General features: G+C 44.2%; 1 protein-coding gene across 3 annotated transcripts in view; it reads right to left on the bottom strand.

Moving 5' to 3' along the window:
- The window catches only part of GRK5 (G protein-coupled receptor kinase 5), a 150,555-nt gene continuing 128,940 nt past the window's right edge, over positions 1-21,615 (bottom strand). For 2 of the 3 annotated variants that reach the window (XM_069020139.1, XM_069020141.1), the window contains 9 exons: positions 21,091-21,231; positions 19,796-19,986; positions 15,180-15,217; positions 14,278-14,367; positions 12,794-13,002; positions 4,985-5,122; positions 2,513-2,650; positions 1,601-1,732; positions 1-797 (listed from right to left, as the gene is read on the bottom strand). In XM_069020139.1, coding sequence (XP_068876240.1) covers positions 699-797; positions 1,601-1,732; positions 2,513-2,650; positions 4,985-5,122; positions 12,794-13,002; positions 14,278-14,367; positions 15,180-15,217; positions 19,796-19,986; positions 21,091-21,231 — 1,176 coding nt within the window. In that variant the 3' untranslated portion in view covers positions 1-698. Of the gene's footprint in view, positions 798-946; positions 1,038-1,600; positions 1,733-2,512; positions 2,651-4,984; positions 5,123-12,793; positions 13,003-14,277; positions 14,368-15,179; positions 15,218-19,795; positions 19,987-21,090; positions 21,232-21,615 lie in introns of all 3 variants that reach the window. The other variant, XR_011151801.1, reaches the window with a different exon arrangement.

The following is a 21,615-nucleotide window of genomic DNA, read 5'->3' as shown; positions in this document are numbered from 1 at the left end:
TGTTGTCTTTTAGCATTTAATGCGAGACATTACAAACTAATGCAGAGGAGAAATGTATGCAGTGTTGCTGTAAACCAAATATACAGATGTAAAATAATTAAGAATAAACTGTTCCATAAAAATGCATGTCAATAAACCCCCGTCTGATAAAGTGATTTATGAAGAATTTTCTAGAATTACTAAAAAGAATGATTTCTCGTTTGAGGCTCTGGAAGTCTTGAGTCACATTTTGTTTCTTTTAAAAAAATGTCTTAAAACACATGGCTTTACAGCTGCTGCTTGGAAAATATACACCTCCAAAGTCTGACTTTCATTTAAATACAAATGTACAAAATGTAAACTGAGACAATAGAGAAATTTACAAAACTTTTCTTTAAAAATAATAAAGACAAAATTCAGTTCTAGTATGATGCTATTTAAATACGTGCAAGTAGTCATGTTCATTGAATTTCTATTGCAATGTTCTAAAGAGACAAATTTGATTCACACAGTCTTGAGTGCCACCTCCAAAAACAGACCTGAGTGGAAATTTCTTCTTAAAATGTGAGGCTCCACTGGAAGGAATGGATAGAAAATCTCCATTTTGGGAGATCCATATTTTCATTTTTCACTCAACGGTGGAGGTTCTCTCATCCACAGAAGCTCCAGAGATTATAGTGGAAGGATGCAACATGTTGTTTCATAGGACTGAGTTGGAACTAGCTGCTTCCAGTGGAGTTTGAACTTACGTGATTTGAATTTATGTGGTGATTTAAACTGGCCTTTGAATTTGGAGAACTCTTTGAATTGTTCTGATGCTGTAGGAAGAGGAAGACAATGGCAATTAGATTTCCAAAATACGCCTTTTTTTTTTTTTTTATCCAACATTGTTCATTTTATGGTACTGACTGGACTGCAAGATTTTTTTTTAAGATCTTCAGATGCAAAATATTCTTCATTTTCTTACCTGAAGTCTCTCTAGGTCAGCAGAACCATGGCAGTTCTTGAGGAATGAAGCAAAGAAGACTCACTCGAGCTCCAGGAGCCAAATCAATTCACTGCAAAATGTCAGTATCTGCTAAATCTGACTAATACAGAGGATACCTGCCAATGCTCAGGCACACTTTTAACCCTACAGAAATAGACCAGTCTAAGAATGTTATTGACATTTGCAAGTGGTGCCACGGTGCCTCGTGAAAGCTGCACATCACATTTTATCTGGGCTGCTCTCTTCTCTAATGGCTTGGTTTCCTGCCATGACTTTCTCCCTCAAAATGTGAATTTTCTTTTTTTTTTAAACACATAAATCTAGGATTTCCACAACGAACTTCTCAAAACCATAGAACAGTTTCAAAAGGCATTTCAGCATACCACTGAAAAATAGGTCGGGTAAGAAGTTTTCAACTGCTGGAAATAAAAACTCATGAGCAACACTGGAACTGCTGGTAGCAAAAAAAAAAATCACACAAGGTAGATGAAAAACCTGGGATATGCAGGTAACTGTGAGAGCCAGCCCTCTCTAAGATGCACTGCCTTTCTTCTAGCAAAAATACCACCAGAATAGGGCTGTGAAACCAGGCATCTACAGGAGTTTCTTGGTCTTAGTCATAAAAGATCTCACCTGTCGCTTAAATATTCTCTGTAGCAATCCTTTCTTGGGTGGCTCTGGGGGGTAGCTTTTGTTTAGGTCTGGTGAAATAGTACCATTTGGTCCAAATACATTCAGCTCCTTGAAGCACTCTGTTTCTATCATCTAGTGGAACACAGTGAGAGAGGAAAAAAGGAATTATTCATCTGCACTAAATAAATTCCTGTAGTGCTAGGTTGTTCAAAGTCAGCAGTGTGTGAGGAGAGTTAACAGTTGGATTCCTGCTGGTCTCTGTAGAGGGCAAATAGAGTGTATGAAAAACAGAGGCTGAGTCTGCTCTGCGTGTTTGCACATCAGACTTGTCAGAAGCTGCCCCACAAAACTTTCTGTTCTTTACCATTGTGGAGAATATCAGGCAAAGACAGGCACACCTACAAAATCCCAGTTATCAGCACCCCTCTGCCCAAGCGGATCTGCTGTTTGATGCAGAGTTGGATTCTGAAATCCACTGTTGGCTGTGTTTTGATATCAAACAGAAATAAAGACCCAGATATGGAAATGCTGGAGGAGTTCAGGGTCCAGAGTTAACTGCTGCAGCTGTGGGTGAGAGCAGGGTCACCAGTGGAGAATCCTTCTGTTGGGATTTCCACCTGTACCACAGCAGGTCCTGAGAGCTGTCGAAACACCTCTGCAGAAACCCAGGAGGAGGAAGTACAGTAGGATCCTTGCCAACTTACACAAATACACAGAGCCAACAGATACAGTCACCTGAACCTGACATCTGTGGTACATTACAGATCTTGAAAGAGGCCATTTGTAACTCATGAAAGCATTAGAGTCTGGCAAGTTATCCAGTAGCTATATATTACTGGAAACATAAAACTCCTCTTAAACCATCTGTGTTATGGGGTTTATTGCAGTAATTTTGCTATGATACATCCTTACCTCATTTTGCCATGGAATAGACACTGATCCTGTGGAAAACTTGGAATAGAAATCGTCATCTGTTTGGTCCAGGTTAACTCCTTTCACTGTGGAGAACTGCTCGATGTCTAACACATCCTTGCAGTACACTGCTCTGGGCTATGTTAGTAGAAAAAAATGGAGAAATGACAAGAGGGAAAATATTTCTGAGTTGGACCATGTGCTTTCATTCACAGACTCGGTCAAGTGAGAATGTCTAACAAGTGTGTGTCTGCATCCTCCTTCTCCAAACTTGCTCTGCCCGCATGTTTATCATCAAAGGCTGACTTCACTTTAAGCACATTAAGCTGCCTATTCTGAAGTCCTTAAAACATCAGTCAAAGTGGGTTTTAGTCATCCCTGTACCATCTGGTTAAGAGGTGAGAGGAAAAGGACAGAAGAGCCAGAAAAGAAAAATGGAACCCTTCAGTAGTCTTTTCATTTAGAGAGGGGACAACAGAAAACCAGAATGTCAACAAGTGGCACACTGGAGAGAGCTCTGAAAAGAGGCCTCAGATAGAAGTGCCCTCCTGCCCAGACATCTATGGAGTTGGCTGCTTAAAAGTTTAGAGGAATGTATCCTAATTTCTAAAGAAAACAGAGAAGGCTTGGCATTTTTCCCGTTGTTTTTATTAATAGCTCAGCTGCTGGAAGCTGCCCAGAATTACCTCTATTAACTCTTTTAACTTGGCTGCATTTCTTCAAAGAAACAGTCAAATGGCTTTCCCTTTTTGAACTACTTAATTTTCTGAGATGACAGAGACAAAACTCTTTGCAGTGACGCAACTTTCAGCTCATATTCCGGCAGTCAGCCCCAGGGAAGAAGAAAGAGCCATCACTGGCTCCCTGTCACAGGCAGTGTGTGTGCCCAGAGACTTCCCATCAATGGCACAGCCACCTTTTGATGTGCAGGGATAATTGAGGGGTGGCTTGTGGGACCAGCCTGACCTGCTGAACCCCAGCATGTGTTGAATCCTACTGTCTCTACGTGGTACCAGGACTGCACAGCCCAGGGTCCAACTGTGCAGTACTTTGTCTAGTTCTGAGCACTGTGACCAAACAAATCGAGCTGACTCCTGACAGAAATCCTGCTTGCTGAAGGCTGTATCCCCCTCCATTCCTGACAGCTGCAATCCACAACGTTTTTATGGAGATGCAGTAACGTAGAAGAGGATGGAGGGACATGGTTTGGGTAACAACCTCTGCCATTGTCTATGTAGCTTTGGGTGATTCAGCTGACTTCAGTGAAGACTGGGAAATCTATGGATGAAGTGCCAAATAAATTAAATTAGGGGAGCTCTTGAGTTCCCAATAAATAGCCATAAAAATTTATGTGCCTTTGCTTTTGAAAATACATCTCTAAGAGATGCCTTCTAGGCCTTACGTGCCACAGTTTTTACACACTCTGGCAGATCCCAAATTTCAGCCCAGGATTTTATAATTTTCTACACCAGAAAGAAATAGTAGCTTGTCTCTTATTTTTTCCCACTAAAGCAGGTCGTAACACCACGGGCTAATTGGCAGGAATAACTAGGCCACACAGTAAAATGTAAAGCAAAACCAGAGCAACTAAAGTAAACTTTTGTAGCGTTCAAACCACTTTGGTTTGGTGGAGCTTGCAGCAACGGGAATGGGAGCTGCCAAGATGTTACTTTCCTTAATATGTTAAAATGGCAGTGTTTACTTAGAACCATATGGGGACTTTAAGGATAGAAGCTCCAGCCAGAAGGAGAGCCCTGCAGGAGGGAAATAATCAGATAGCTCTGTACACTGGGCTAGAAACTGATACCACAAAAGGGTGGAAAAAGTTTTGTTGTTGCCAATGCAACAAAGACTTTCAGTATGTGTAAGCCCAGTGTGTAAATCTGAGTAAGGACTCAGTGTTGGGTTCCGTGCCCCATGAACACAAAAAAGCTCCAAATGCTCTCTCAGGTCCAAGTCACCTTCTCTGCTTTAGGTGACACTTGATAGCTGAGCCTGGCTCAGACTCTATGTAACAAACTACTGCTCTCATGATGATCCATAGAGCTCTGGACTTTGTAACTCTGGTTTCACCTCTGTAAGCCTGTATGCACACGTATGGCCTTCACTGCTGATTGTTCCAAACACTACCTGGTCCTGAGAACACTGATTTTCACAGTAGTACCGTGGATAAGGGAATTCAAAGGCTCCCAGTGCCTCCAGTGTCATACAGGCAGGCTGTGGTAAAAGGAGTGGGAATCAATCAAGCCCCAGATTACCAGCCTGGATGGAGTTCCACCCACCCTGCATCCACATGCCCACAGAGCCCTCTCTCCTCTTCCTCCTAGCCTCCCCACTCCAGCCCTGTCAGTTATCACCCCTTCCTAGGGTAGCTACCCATGCAGGGAGCGATGACAGCCCTGAGAGAGAGGAGCTATTTTAGAAACAAACCTCTTGAAAGAGGCCACTGGGGGTTCTTGCTGTCGTACTTACATCAGGCACAAAGGGAGGATCCAGCATTCCTGCTTCTAACCGCTTGAAATTCATGCTCTTGAAGAAGGGGTGTCTCTTCACTTCTGCTGCACCTTCCCCTTGACATCCCAGCCGCTGCTTCACGTCTTTGGTGAGGAGCTGAAATGTGCCGAGAGGAATGGTGAGGGTGTTGGAAAAGCAAGAGCTCCACCAAGATATTTTTATCTCCACTTGTTTTTGCATGTGCCCAGAGGGAAGTACAGAGGGGAGTTGCAACTGCTGTTACTTAAAAGCTGAAGTTAAATGGATTAGGACTGCACTGTTCTACATGCTGGTGAAATCCTCTGAAAATCACCTGCTGTAAAGTAGTTACAGTCAAAATAGAGACCATTTCTTTGGCCTACTTTCAGTGAACACTTTCAAGGGGAGGTCTGACATACCCTAGTATAAAGATATACTATACCTTTAATATATATAAAGATGCACATTCATAAGTTCCATGTGCTTTGTCTCAGTTCTTTTGGTTTTGTTTGTTACACTGGTGAGAATAGTTTTCCCTCAGAAGAACAGGTGCTTAGGAAAAAACAAAAATACAAAAAATGTATTTCCTTCACCCACTGCACTACATTCTAGGGCATCACACGACACACTGAACCTCGTGGGCTTATTTCTGCTGAGCTCAAGGGGTGTTCCATCCACAGAGCCAGTGCCCAGTAACTATCCTCAGTTCTGCCTTGCTTGCTTTCAGAGAAGGGCATTGTACAACCTCTACCTGCTGCAGCAAGTCCTGCCTGTTTCCTGGGTACCAATGGACACCAACTGAACTCAGCATCTTTGGTCTGTCAGATAAGCAACTCAATGAACAGAAGCACTGTGATATTTATAGGGGAGACTCTGCGGCACCTTCCAGTGCAAGAGAGCTGGAGAGGGGCCTTGGATAAGGGCATGCCACAACGTGGGCAAGGGGGAATGGCTTTAAACTGGAGGAGGGCAGGTTTAGATTGGATATAAGGAAGAAATTCTTCCCTGTGAGGGTGATGAGGTCCTGGCACAGGTTGCCCAGAGAAACTGTGGCTGCCCCATCCCTGGAGGTGCCCATCTCCAGGCTTGGACAGGGCTTGGAGCAGCGTGGTCCGGTAGACCAGGCCCACGGCAGAGGGTTAGACCGGCTGGTGTTTAAGATCCCTTCAACACAAACCTTCCTGCGATTCCATCAGTGCTCCTGAGCCGCTCGGGCGGTGCCGCCGGGAGGCAGCAGAGGAAAGGGCAGCGCGGCGGGGCCGGGCGGCGATCGCTGCTCCGGGGAGCGGCCCCGGGGACTTTTCCCGGGGCACAGGGGACGGGAAAGCTCCCGTCGCTCCTCCGCCTCTGTCCCCGGCTTTGCTGCCCCGCAGTCGGGCCGAGAAGCAGCGCTCGCCCCTCGCCCCTGCCCATTACCGGGCTGTGCACGGGAATGGCACCGAAAGCATCAGCGAAGCCCCCGGGGGGCTCGGCACCAGGCGGGGCAGGGGCTGGGCTGGGTTCTCTGACCCCGGGCAGGCACCGAGCCCGCGGGAGCATCCCCGGGAGAGTTCCCGGGACCACCCCAGCTGCGGATGGCAGGATGCAAACACCTTTGGGAAGGCTGGGGACGAGTCCCGCGCTCCCGGCGCAGCCCTGCAGGAGCAGGACCGGGAGCCAGGCACGCTCCCCACTGGGGCAAGGCTGCCTGGAGATGCTGCTTGTGGGCTCAGCTCAGGGCTTGTGGGCTCAGCTCAGGGCTTGTGTGCCCCAGCAGCTTCTGCCTGGGCTGCTGCCTCAGCCACATCGTCTCACCGAGGGGGAACTCGGAAATAATTGTTTGTTGCTAATGTCATGTTGTGATCTTTCCTCTGGTGCCTGGCTAGAGCTGAGGTTTCTCGTCCTTATCAGGGGTTTACAGTGTCACAGATCTTCAGGCTTCTCTGAATGCTCTGCTGCCACTGGGCATGGCTACCAAGGGGGCATTTGTGATTTTCTTATCTGACTTCCAACAGCCACCTCAGTTCTGCTTCTGTGTTGCTGGGGGCCTCATTTCCAGCCTGAGATGGCAAATGGCTTTGGCAATCTGTGCGTCCCACGTGTTCAGAGGCCACCCTTCAGCCGGTCCTGAGCAAGCTGCAGTGGCAGCAGCCAAGCCAGAAATGGGGGTGAAGGGGTTTGTGGACAGAAGAGTTTTCTGCTCAGGTCTTTCTGCCTCAGCAGCAGCAGCAGCAGCAGCAGCAATAGCAGGAGACTGAACAGTCAGATGAACGAGTTTAAAGCCACTGGTGCTGGCTACAATAGCAACTTTCTGCTTCCAAATAGCAACATCCCTTTCTTCCCCACACTTTGCCTCTGATGCTGTTGTCTAGGTGGTGACATCTGGGCTGACAGATCACCACAAGTGGCTGATCCATAAATGTAAAAAGACTTGAGGAAACATCCCTGTGCCTTGCCATTCTCTGAGCACACAGATTCACATGATACTGTACCACATCCATCTGGCTCACTGCAAAAGATCTTTCTCAGAGCACTTTTCTCGACTTTGCTTTCCCTGGCTAGAAGAAAGAGGGATACTTTGCTTTCAAATAATTGCATTAGACTTTGAGTTCTCATGGTCCTGAGACTAGGATTTTTGCTGTGAGGGTTTTTTGGGTCTTATTAGTCCCAACATTTATATGCTCTAGCCTGTGTGAAGAAGGTCACTTTGGAATTCCCAGTCAGAATTGGGCTTGCTCTAGTCTGGTTGGGCAAAGAAATCAAAAGTTCTTTTAATATTTTATTCTCATGTCAATAGGACTTTCCTGACAGTTGGAAAGAAGAATCTGAAGGCAGAAAGGCCATTTTTAGTACCCATGGCTCTGATATGCTTTTGGAAATGATACCTTGGACCTCTCAGGAACAGCTGAGGAGCAAGTGGTGGTAGGAAGAGACAGATTTGGACTTGCCTAGAGAAGATACAGGAGACCTCTGCAGCATCTGCTCTCAAGTCAGCTCTGAAGGGATGAAAAGGGGGGTTACTTCCCATCTCTGCAATGTGGATTCTGGACTAGCTGGGGAGACCAAGCTGATCTGTGAATTTACCCTTGTCAGGCTGTCAGATGTTTGGAGTGGTCAGAGAAGAGGGTAGCTGAGGATAGAAAAAGGCTGCCTGGGGATTCCTGGGCTCCTCCATGACAAACAAGGGAGTATTCAGTAACTTCAGATGCAAGAAGGAAGTTTCTGGAGCATGAATGCAGTTGGTTGTGGGTGGCTGGCCACTGCTGGCTGAAAGACACAAAAGGGAATGGGCCACTGGGAATAGGCTGGGACTGAAAGACCACAGAAAGGAGAGGATTCTCCTGCAAAACCCCCCTGCAGGGGAGCAGCTGCCAGTCTCTTGAGAGTTCCAGAAGAGTCACAATGGAGAAAAATGTAATAAATGAATGGAATTTGAAAAGCTGTAGATGCAGCCAGCTCTAGAGATGGCAACAGGTGAAACCAGACATTCTTCCTGGCTTCTGTTGTGGGTATAAAGACATAGCATGGACTAGAATATTTTCCAGAAGAGAAAATCCTTCCTTTCTCCTAGGAATAATGAGTCTTTTACCTTTTCCTGCAGCCCCAGAAGCTTTCTGCAATAGTAAACCCGTGCAAGAGCCTGAAATATGCATCCCATTTGGGAATCTGACATGGAAAAGAAAATGGAGGTAACAACAGTATGTTTTGAGTCATCTCCACACTTTTGTTTAATTCAGCTTCAAAGGGTTTATTTAATATGAATAGAGAGCAGAACAAAAGCAACTCCATCAGGCTGATGACAAGTCCTCCTGGGACAGCAGTGCAAGGGACCCCATGGAACATAATTTAAACGTAATTCTACAGTAGAGCCTGCAGATAATTCAGAGAGTTTCAAATCTGGAGATGGCCTGGGCCACCCAATCATGCATGAAGTTGATGCCAAACAGCAGAGCTTTGTGTTCTGGTAACGATGGCTCCAGATGACACCGGACAGTTAGGGTTTAATCTACAGAGTTCATGGGCAGAGCATGACTAGAACAGGACTTTCAAAGAGAGAGTCTTGATCAGCAGCAGTGAAGTTACATCAAGAACTTGATATAAAGAGCTCTCTGATACTTTCATGTCACTCATTTGATCCCCCCTGGGGATTCAAACTGTGCAGTGTCTGAGACTTTTTTCCATTACTTTGTTTTGCTTCCTTTACTAAAAGAAACAACTGTTGTGAGGATTGCTAAAAAAAGCCCAAAGTCCCCAAAGCGCTACTTTATCTTCGTGTGATCTGTCAGTTCATATCCAGATCATACCATGTAATAAATAATTCCAAGTCCTAAGATGTTAGTCCTAAAATTATACGAGTAAGGGAAGCAAAAACTTGTTGCTCATGAAAGGAGACAAGGGGAATGCTAAAACCATTTCCATTGACCCAGCTGATCAAGCAGTTTAGGGAATCACCTAGATAAAGTTCAGCCCTGACACTGAAGTAAACATATTATTTAAAGCAATTTTTAGAGAGTGGAAAAGCAATATTATGGTCAATTCCTAAATGAGAGAAGAGATGAAAGAGCAGTTATCCTTGGGCACTGATAAACTGATAAACTCATAATGTTGATTTCCATGGGATGACAGCAGAAAGGAGGGATGGCAGCAGCAGGAGTAGCTGTATGATGACAGAATTCCTGATGGTGAGTGAGGAACAGGAAGAAATTGCTTTTAAGGAAAACAGAAACCATTATCTTTTAGTTGGTTGGGGATGCACTTTGAAAAGGGAATGGAGATGAGAAACATGGAACAGCTGAAGCTGGAAGCCACATTTGGACATTGTCTAGTCCAATCCCCCTGCTCAAAGCAGAGTCTCCTAGAGCAGATTGTTCCAGACCTTGTCCAGTTGGGCTTTGTGTATCTTGAAGTGTGGAGACTACACAGCCTTTCTAGGTAACCTGTTCCACTATTTGGCTACCTTCACCATGGAAAAAATGTTTCCCAGTGTTCAGAGGGAACTGAACACTCCTGTGTCTCTGTTTCCGTTGCTTCCTGTCCTGTTACAGGACACCAAACCAAGAGTTTGGCTCTGTCTTCTTTACACCCTCCCATCACAGATCCCTTGGGTAGAGTAAAATGGGAGCTTCAGGCATGAAAGGCATCAGGGAAGACAAATTTGTGGGAAATTCAGACAAGCAGGACACTGAGAGAGTGACAGAGCAGCACAGCAATGTGGGCCCATCCAACACTGCTGACTTGAATGCACTTCAAGTCACATCTTTGGATGCATGACTGCACTTGTCAGGGCAAACACACATGTACATCAGTGAAGGACAGGGCACAGCAACAACAAACATGGAGCATTTCCTAGAAAGACTGGATATTTTTCAGAGAAAAAACACACCAGGAACAGCTATGTTATATGGGAACTATGGGTTGGGGAGCTTCCCAGAAAGCCAGCTGCCCCTGTTCCTAATTATTTGTTATTCATCTCCATTTCAGTCCAAAAGGAGGTCTGATTTATGGGAAATTACTTACAAAATGAAATATGGATGGCTGATGATTAATGGGAGCTATGATATGTGCCTGCAAAAATGCAAAAGGACACAAACATCCAGGAGGGGAAGGTTGACGTGGGGTGACACTAGAGGGTTTGCATATGAGTAAATGAATAAAGACAATGTCTTTCCTGGTGGTGATGCTATTAGCTCATGGAGTAAGCTCTGAAGAGAAGAAGGTTGGGCAACATGGTGGGGAACATTTCCTCACTCCTGCTCTCAAGAGTCCACTATGGGAAAGCCTTTTGTGTTGGATCTTGGTGAAGGCTCAGGTTTCATTTATGTATTGCAACTTTTTTCTTCATTTTGCAGATATGATGGGTACTTTATTACTCTTTTGTTTCCTTGTTAAGATGCTGATGCAAAGCAACAAAAGTTATGGCTTTCAATATAAAAAAGCAAAAAGAATTGAAGAAAATATGTTTGAATAATGGATTTTTTAAAAGACATCACTTGATAAAATAAATTACTTTTGGATGGGAAACCACAAATGTCATCCCACTCAGCATCAGGACTAAGACTCTTCCTGTCTTAAGATATTAATGCTCAGAAAGGAAAAGGTTATCTTTGGATCTATTAATAGTTTGCACAAACCACCTCAATAAACATGCCACGTGGTTGGACAGGGAAGCAGCAGTGATCTAGTTTTGAGGAATAATTTATATATAGTCCATGCTTCCCTGAGGAAGAGAATTAACTAGATGATCTGCTGAGGTCCTGACTCCCTGAAACCATAGTCTCCATGGCTGGAAGATGAAAATGACCACTACAGTGTGATGACTGTCTGCTCCCCTGGGAGTGTGGTAGGTCAACTACAGTGCTATCCCATCAATACTACATTCAATTCTTCTCAGCTTTAAGTTCTCATGGTTATTTTCAAAGTATATATTCTTTCTGTTATGCAAGGGACATAAAGAATAAAAAGAAGGGTTTCTACAGGTATGTCAGCCAGAAAAGGGGGCTTGGACTAGGTGATCTTTAAAGGTCCCCAAACTATTCTGATTCTGTGCCTCAAGCAGCAAGATATAATTTTTGCCTCACATCTCCATTTCAGATTAACAGCAGGACCCACACAAATTCTCTGCCACTCCAGCAGATGCTGCTCCCCACCTGGTGGGAGCTGAGATGCTACCTGAGGAGAGAAGGCAGCCTGTTGGGGCACATGGGACGGTCTGTGAGAGCCCACGGCTGCCCCAGATCCTCCCATGCTGGCTTCACTGGGGGCTCTGCATCACCAATTAAGGGCAGCAAATGGTTTGGAGCATCTATCAACAGTGATGTCAGTTAATTACCACCCCGAGGATTTGGGAATGACTTGGTGCACTGTGAGTTAATGACTTCCAGGCATGATACTTGGCAGTGCTACCATTAATATTTTGCAAGGAGACTTCAGTGTCTCTTCATGCAGCCAGCCAACAAGAGTGCTGTGGATCTGCTCTTTGCTTGCCTGTTGCACAAGACATTGGTGAAACTCTCCCTACCTATTTGTTGACCTTTCCTCCCCTTCGTTCTCCCTCTACCAGCAAACACAGATATGTCATTGTGTCCAAAGGAGACTTCACCCGTTAGCAAACAGCATCCAGAAAAAGGCCACATCCTTTTCCAAATTACAATTCAGCCTTCTAAAGATGGATGTCAACAAGACATTGATGAATTCAGACACAGCTTTGAGATTTCTCAGAGGGATTGAGGATTTCCATTGTCAGACATGGCTATTGTGCTACAAAAATGACTACCAGCTGAAAGAGTGAGAAAACATCTTAAAGAACAGCTCAACAGTATTAAGAAAAGCTGGATACCCTGGCACCCCGGGGGAAAAGCTGCTAATAAAGTTAGTGAGATGGGCTGGGACAACATTTGAGTGTCACAATAATTTCATTGCATAATCTTTGTCCTGCTTACCCCCAGCTCTCACCAAAGACAATGGAAGCGTGGGGTTTGCAGTTCCTTGCAGGAGACAATCAGATTCTTGCATCATCAAGTCCTTTTTATTTTTTTCTACAAGGTTATAAAAGACAGAAATGCATTCTTGACTGCAAACTAACATTCAAAGTCTCCTGAGAATAGATACTGCTCCCTTGGCCATAAAACCTTGGAAAGGGCTCAGGATGACCATGATGAATCTCATGGAGAAGCAAGCCCAAATAAACACAGTTTGAAGGAATAGAGAATGCAGTCATCCCATCCACAGATGAGCTTGGTAGTCCTTGTTTCTGCAGCCTCTCTGTGGTACCCTGTTACTGCTCAGACTGTGTCAGACACAGCTCCCACACTGGGCCTTCCAGCACCTTACCATTTTACAGATGGACTTGGCCTCCTCGGAGAACTTATGGGAGTACACCTCTTCTGTCTCCAGCACTCTTCTGTCCACTTCTTCCCTCTTCACTTTCTCTTTCCTTCCACGGAATGGTGATTGCCCAGCAATCATTTCATAAATGAGACAGCCTAGCCCCCAGTAGTCAGGGCTCAGTGTGTATCTCTGGTTGTTCAACACCTCTGGAGCTGTGGAGGAGAGTGAGATGCCTTGTGGAAATGCTTGGTGTCTACACAGGCAAAACACTTAAATGCCTAGAAGTTTCATTTTGGTGACTGAATACACATGCACAGAGAATGGTGGGTAAAATACAAAAATACCTCCTGATTTCAGTTGATGGCATTACAGGAAATGCAGCATGCTACATGCTATGGTGTTCTCTCTACATGCTACATGCCTTGTGCATGCTGTCTTCTGACTTCTCTACTAACTCAGTCCAATTAAAAAAAAAAAAGTTGGATCTAAATATTAAGCAGAGACCTAATCTTAAGAGTTCCTCCAGATTTAGAGAAGAAATGAAATGCAACACATCCTGTAAACAGCCGTGACATTTCTTCAAAAGCAAATTCTGTCTCTTTGGTCACTTTATAGCTTTTCTTTTTCCCCTTTAAAGAAACCCCAATCCATTAATTTTGTGTTGCAACCCCACACAATGCTTTTGGGAAGATAGTCCCTGTCTTGCAGGCACCCTCACCTCCATGCATGGGTACAAACACACATCCGCACGTGCTCACAAGCACAGAGCCTTAGTGTGCACGCAAACTTACACTGAGATAACAAAATTTAGACATGACAACTGATTTGCTTGCTTTCATTAAAGTCTCCATATGGTGTAACAGTGGCTCACATCAGCTAGTTTCTATTCAGTCAAATAAGCATAAGCAATTTTTACTCCAAGAAATATGCCCACCCAGAGAATGCATGAAAATAATTACATTGAATTTCGAAAACAGATCTAGCTAAATAAGGGAGGGATTTTTTTTTTAAACCCATGTACAAATCTTTACTTGTCTTTTGTGCAGCCTCCCCTGCACACAGAGGAAAACTCAAGATGACCCTGGTCAAGATGACCAAAGGTGTGGATTTACCCATTTTATCATAACCATACAAATACATTCTAACTCTTACACAAAGCAGCAACTAGAAAGAAACCTTTATTTTGGCACATAACCCTCCTAAGATAAATCTACACTAAAATCACTAGAATCCCAGTTGTCTCCCCTTTTAACTTTCTTTGCTGATTTAAGATTATAGACCAGCCTCACTGAGAGCTGTAGAGGTCCATCTTTTCACCCTCTTCTGATTTCCACTATCAGGATTTCTGTGGGAGTTGCTGCATGGAACTGGACACAGCTGAATGTGAATGTTTTTTATTCTTTTTCTTAAGCTTACTTGGCAGAAATATCTCTAAAACTCAAGTAATCTCACCAAATTTTTAAAAAGATGAGCTGTGGAAGACTTACCCATATACCCTACTGTTCCTACTCTTCCACGGATTGATTCACCCTCGGGGATTTTAACAGCTAGACCCAAATCAGATATTCTAATATGGCCTGGAAGGGAAAAAGAAACAAAACAACACAAAGCAGATATAAAACCTGACCCAAATTAGTCCAAAACCCACAACTGTGGTCATTGCTAAAATACTCCTGCAATTTACTGCTTGGGCATTTTAAGAAAAGAGTGTTCTGAATCACTGAATTGGAGCAGTTTCATTGATATGGAAAAGAGGAATCATTAAGGGCACTACAACGCAGTGAAATAAATGTTAACAGTGAGGCTGTGGACTGGAGTGGATTGTATTAGGTATTTTAAAACCAATGAAAAAAGGCAGAGAGAAGCATGCTGTGGGGAAGTATCTTGAACTGATCACAGTGGATGGATGGGCTGACACAATTCTGTAACTCTGTGATGGCTGAAGAGGCTACATCTGGTCTGCAAGGCAGCACCAGATTTGATTATTGCTGCCTTCAGCAATGAATGGGTACCTGGGTTTGCATAAAACCCGACTTGGCTCAGCAGAGGATGAAAGTACTTTCAAAAACAGAGAGGGAAGCACAGATTTAGAAATTAGAACTCCCTTTGTGTTGCATCAGCCGTGCAACAAGGATGGAAAAACAACGACGAAAGGCAGAGAGCCCCAGCAATGCTGAGCTCTCAGGAACAGCCCCTGCTGAGGGCACGGCTGCTTCCTTCCATCTGTGCACCGAGCTCCAGCAGCTCTCCCACCCCAAGACAGGAATATTAGTGTATGCTGAGCCTCTTAATCACTTCAGAGCATTATTTGTCTTTGTGCAATATATATTCTAAAACTAACGTAATCTACTTTACTGTGAAAGCATCTCTGTAAACCTCCGAGACTTACCATAATCATCCAGCAGGATATTTTCTGGCTTCAGATCTCTGAAAATGAAAGATAGCAGTTATGGGTATGAAGCTGGTTTTGATAACACAACCCTACAACTGTGTGAGTGCATTTATTACTCGTAATAAACCAATTGAGTGTCAACTCAAACAGCAAGGAACTCCTGAAACCAATACAACCTTTTACAACTCACTTCATAGATAGACTGAAGCCATATGTCTTTTTCTAAACTGGAGTTACAATTTTTCACTAAGCCAAGCTTTTAGTTCCTAATCTACCCTATAATGGACTCATCCATCTAGTCCTGTAAGCCCTGTAAATGAACCCCTATAGTCCTGTATGTTGCTAGATCTCTGTAACATTTTTTGTTATAAAATCTTACCTAAAAAAAAAATATTTTAGGCTTTAAAATACTTATTTACATGTGAAAATGGATATAGTGACCTGTTCGGCTCAAATTTTCTATGTCTGGCATCTGACTCAGACCAAGTACGTGAATGTGTGCCCATGCACTTGAACACATGTGCAATAATTTTGTTGAGTTTGGAAAATGTGGGGCAGAGGGGGGAATGCTGGGCCCAGATTAAGATTCTTCTTACAAACATTTGTGAAACTCTAGTGCTTATGTGGTTTGGAGCAATGCCATGAAAATCGGCAAGGTGGTCAATCTGATGTCAAAGATGTGCCTTTTACTGTTCCTGAAAAAAAAAAAGAAGAAAAAGTCCCAAATCTGGGAGAGGTATAAACTTCTGAAGTAAATAATCTCAGTTTTCATATATTTAGCAGAGCCTTGGCAGATCCTTCTTCTGAAAGGTTTGTCTGCACAAAACCTGCTCCACCAGCTGCTGCTTTGAGGTGCTGCCCAGGCCAGCCATGCTGTCCCCTCCTTGACCAAGGCTGTTTTCCAAACCTTTCCAAAGCCCAGCAGCACAACTTTGCAGCTGCTGCTATTCTTGGGCTGCTCTTGAGGTGGGAGCCTGAAGGGCTCCTTCCCATCCTGCTCGTGCAGAGTGGGAATGAAACCAGCATGGGAGACAGGAACAGAGGTGTCAGAGGGGATATAGGGACATGCTGGGCAGGGAGTGTCCCAGAAGGGCCATGCCCCAGGACTGGGCTGTGCTGGCTCAGGAGCCTGAATGAGGCACCAGTGGCTGGGTGAGGCAGGGAAAACAGGATTGCTTCAGTTCACCACATGATACCCTGGCTTTTATCTTAAGACAGTGTTCAGCCTGGTGCAAATCCAAGCAGTGCTTGGCTCTTCTTTTTGTAAGACCTCCTTGTATCTGTGAACCAGCTTGGTGCTGTTAACTTCCCAGCAAGAGGAACTGCTGTGCACAGAGCAAAGAGAGGGCGTGGACTCTTTCACCAGGGAACAGGGCAGAGCACAGAGCCTGGGCAGGAGCCCACCCCACCTCCCAAGCTGTACCATTCCAGCATCAGGAATTTTCCTGTGAATGGAGAGGGGAATTTTATGGTTTTAACAATGCCAAGCTTGGAACTTTGAAACTTGCCCTGTTTATATTTATTATTTCAAGCAAGAACACAGAGCACTGTGAGTAATCGCCTCTTCTTGCTTGCTTCAGACCTTCCTGACCTCCAAGACAAACCTCACTCAGTGCCCAGTGGTACCAAGCCTACTTTTCAAATAAACAATGCTGAAATATGTGAAGGGCAGCTGAATGCTGAGGAGAAGCTGTGATTTTGTTTAACATACCACTGTGGGCTTTCCCTGCCTATCAGCAGAAGGTTTCCAATGCTGGACCAGCATGGTCACGGGCATCTCCTATTTATTTTTATAAATAAATTTAAAAAATAAAAATATATTCCAAATCCTGTAAGAACTATTTCCTTGAAGAACTCCTTGAAGCCTTCATCAGTTACTTCCTCATCAGCTCAGCAGTTATTAGTCCCACCTAAAACTGTAACTGGGGGCCAATGACAAGAACCTTGTGTGCACACTGGGAAATGTTGTCTTTGAATGAGGAAAAGTCCATGAGGACTCTGAGAACACCAGTTCAGTCGTTACAGTCTTCTGCAATTTAGGGCAATTAGAGGAAGCCTTCCTCCCCTCCTAGACGTAAGCTGTTGTTCCTGTTTTCAGACTTCTGGTTCCTCAGGATCAAGGCTGGCTTCCTTTGCAAGGCCAGCACTTCCAAGGGTTCATGACTGAAATGTCCAGGAGGAATAAAACTGCCTGGTGGACACACAGACACGTAAGGCGACTTCCCAAAGGCCCAGCTTCCCATTTGTAAAGCAGCCTTGCCCAAACATACTGAAACATAAACTGCTGGCACTGTGCCCATGCTCAAAAGGCAGTTGTTTGGCTGTGCAGGACAGCCTAAACAACTCAATTAATCACTGTGGACAAGGCTTTACCATGTATTTGCACAATGCCTGGGACAATGTGGACTTGATGCTGACTGGAGCTTCCAGGCATGGCTATAGAATAAATTTAAAAACATTACATATATAAAAAATATTCAAATAACCAAATAGAAAGAAAAAAAATGTTACATTATATACATTATATACATTATATATATATATATACACATATATATGTATTTCATTTATATAAAATATGAAACAAACATATAAATACATATTATAAATAATATAACAGAAATATATATATATATATATATATATATAAATAATTTGAGAAGAACCAGCAGCTTTTTACATTTGCTTTCCATAAACAACCAACCCGTTGACCTTTACTAACATGATGCAGTTGAGAAATGTAACAGGAGTGCCATGTTTGACAAGGGAATTCTGAATGAGATAAATCTGACTCTGAGCCTGGTTGTTCTCCCGGGTCACGTCTGCAGCGTGCGTCAGCAGCGGCCCAGGAGATGGGGATGCATTTTCCAACGCTGTGATTTACTCAGGAGCATTTTGTTTAGAGAAAATGAAATTAAGTCTGAGGAATAAGTGTTTTGTGATGAATTATTCGCCTTGAGAAAGTGGTAGCATTTAGCTGCTATATTTTATTGACCTATATAGCACTTCTCACAGGTCCCACAACACGCTGTGCTATTACAAATGAGGGGTCTCTGCAGATGCTCCTGAAATACTGCTAGAAAATGTCACCTACAAGGATCTAGTATCATTCATCACCAAAATGAATGTGCCATCTGAGGTGTAAAGTAGCAGCTCTTTTAAGAGTAGCATGAAAACTACTGCTTAAGGAAGTAGGTGCCATTTCTCTCAGAGCCATGCACTAGTTTAGGTGGCCAGATCTGATTTGCTCTGTTAGAAAATGGCATTAGCATGGCATTTTACCAGCCATGTTACGAATGCACCAGTCTTTTATTTTCTTTCAATAAAATGTGATTGTGAAACACTGTATTACCTCCTAAAACGTTTTAAAATGTGGTAGGCAGTTTTTTAAAGGAAAAGGAAGCCAGACATTTCACTCATGATTTGATTTTTCAATTGACATTAAACACTTAGTACCATTTTGCTCCTTGGGGAAAGAAAAAACCTCCTCCTTGGGCGAGCACCAGCTAAATCAGCATGTTATCTGTCTGCCCTCTGTGTGCCAGCTAGCAAGATCTAAGGCAACCAAGTGGCAGTTTGTTAGAGATCTCCTCCAAGGAACAACAATATTGCAATTTCTATGCATACAAGCATACGCATCATACATATTACACACAGGCACACCAAATGATTTAAAGCATGGTTTGGCTTTTAAAAATAGCATCTTATTGTCTATTAATCATTGTCCTTGTAAGTTCTTTCATCAATTCACAGGCCCTCTTCGGCTGTGAATGCCAGCAACGATGATTTCACAAGCTGGGATGATGAAGACAAACATTAACTGTTGTTTACAACTACAGTGGCTGTTGATTAAAGAAAAAAACTCCTCGAGGAGTCACAAGAACTCTGTCTGCAATCTGCCTGCTTATCCAGCCTGCCCTGGAAAAGTGCTTGTATAGAGCTGTAAGCCAAACTGGAATCTGAGAACTTGGGATCTGCCCTCCTGGAAGCGGCAGCGGCGGCGCCGGGCAGTGCTGTGCCCGCTGGCTGCACCCATGGATGGTGGGATGCTGCCAGCAGGATGCCTCTGTTGTGTGGCTGGGAATGGGCCCCCTTCCATGGCTGGCACGCCAGGATCACCATGATCCCATCTAGCTAATCACACTAGTGTAAATCCATGCCCTGTGTCTCAGACACCCTCTTGGGATTGCACTCCCTCTGCAACAGAAGTTTTGCCACATCTGACGTGCTACAGCCCCTCATGCAATATAATCTAACTAATTAAAATAGAGGCTTGGATGGAATGATCTCCATTTCATCCCAACTCAGAAATAGATTCCTTAATGAAATCCCTTTAAAGGAACTTCCATCACTTTCTTATGTTGCCCAGTGCATGCTGAGGTAGGGTTTGGAGAGCTTTGTGCTTGTTCTGTACCATTTAGACAGGATGTATTTAGGGAAGCAACTGCTTCCTTCCATGATTACTGTATCATGCTGTATTTATACCGGGCTCTGCGAAATTTCAGCCAAAGCACTCAGGCATCTCAGATGTACAGCACCACAGTGAGAAGGGAGGATGCAGACAATTCTTTCCTACCCAGAAAAGACATCCTAAGACTCTAGAGAGTGCTTACCTGTACACAGTATTTTCTCTGTGTAGGTCTTCCAAGCCACAAAGAATCTCTGCTGCATAAAACAAAGCTCTTTCCTCCTCGAAGCCTGGGTTTCCCATGTTGTAGATATGAAACTTCAGGTCACCTCCGTTCATTATGGTCAGAACTAAACACAGTGCGTCCTTTGTTTCATAGGCATAGGCTAAATTGACCTAGAAGAACATTTGTAGCACAGTCGTGACAGTTCAGATGGCTGCTAAGAAGGAAGTGCTAGCGTTGCATTAAAGATTTTCTCCAGAAAATGAAAAAATTACATTGACTGAATTTGGTCAATGGGCTTCCTTACAACAGCAAATATGCATTAAAAAAGTACAGAAAAATCAGATGTTAGGATTTTACAGATTGATTTGTGGAATCCAGCCTATTTATCACCAGAAGCCCTCAAGGCTCAGATGGCTTCAGAGACTGGACAAACATACTAATTCCAGGCATATTTTCCCATATACAAGAAATCTTAGTAATCAAGGGAATCTACACCTCCTGCTGCATCATTTTGCATCTCAGTGAATTCCCTGGAAGGTCAGATATCCCAGTCCTGGGGTGATCAAATGGACCACCACGGAGACATGAAGGTCATCATCAGCCCTGAGAGGCTCTGGTGGGCACCCAAGGAAAAATCAGACCGGCCAAAATATACCCATCACTTTTAAGTATGTGCTATCCTCTTGGCTTCTGCCAGAGGTAAGTAAACATCTTGCATCTGTTTTATACACAGAAATAAGTATAAAGAATATGACACATGCTGAGATAACACCTCTCTCTTTTTATTATTTTTTTTAATCTAAGGCAAGTTTTAAAGGAGGCATAAGAGCTGGTGTGACTCAGGAGAGTCCTGCATCAGGGAGACCAGCTCCACTTCACTGCTTAGATGCTTCTACAAGCCAATCTCATCTGATCTATTTGGGTTGAATCTCCTTCAGTCTCCTCCAAGCACCTCTCTCCCAGACCCTGGGAATACAGGTAATCACGCTGGATAAGAATAGCTCAGCCTGGTGCAGCTGTGATGCAAGCCAAGGCTGCAAAACACATCGTGTTCCCATGGCAGGCACAGGCCCCTTGACTGCTGCATTTCTCATGGACCAGAGACTAAAATGAGACTTGGCAAAGGCACATGGAGCAGGCCTAAGGTGCAGAGCAAAGGCATTCAGCTTCCAGCACCTTTCCAGGAGCAGGAGATGGAGGAGGCACTGGATTCAAACCAGAACAGTGCTCAGCAGGTGAGCAGGGAGCCGAGCGCCACGGAGCTCAATACTCACTACAAACTGACTATTGACTTTTTCTAAAATCTGCTTCTCATTGAGTGCCATGGATTCGCCTTTCCTCTTCTTTATCCTCTTCTTCTCTAATCTCTTGCAGGCGTACATCTTCCCCGTGGCTCGCACTTGGCAGGCGCAGACCTGCGAATTGAGCAGAACAATTGCCGGGTAATTCGAAGCAAACGCTGTGTCTGGGCTGCACTTTACTCCTCACCATCTCCTCTGATTTAGTCCTTTTAAGGCGAGAGACGGCGGCTTAGCGAGCCAGGCCTAGGCGGGGGCAGCTGGGGGACTGACTACTGTTTCCAAACCTGCTGTGGAATATTGGTTTAATTATTTCACTTTCCTCCGCCTGCTTCCTCTCCCACCTCCCTTTGTCTGGGCAGATTGTAATCTCTCAGTCTGCACCTCCTCTGCTGCCACCTCCAGACACCAGGAAAATACAAATAAGGGTGCGACCCTAAATCCACTGTGAATGCAACAGATGAACACAAAGTGACTCTCAAAAGTGTCCTTTTGAGATTA

The sequence above is a fragment of the Aphelocoma coerulescens genome, chromosome 6 (genome assembly GCF_041296385.1).
Source record: "Aphelocoma coerulescens isolate FSJ_1873_10779 chromosome 6, UR_Acoe_1.0, whole genome shotgun sequence".
In the NCBI taxonomy this organism is placed as follows: domain Eukaryota; kingdom Metazoa; phylum Chordata; class Aves; order Passeriformes; family Corvidae; genus Aphelocoma; species Aphelocoma coerulescens.
Note: the sequence above shows the minus strand (reverse complement) of the source record. Positions and strands in the feature narration are given on the sequence as shown.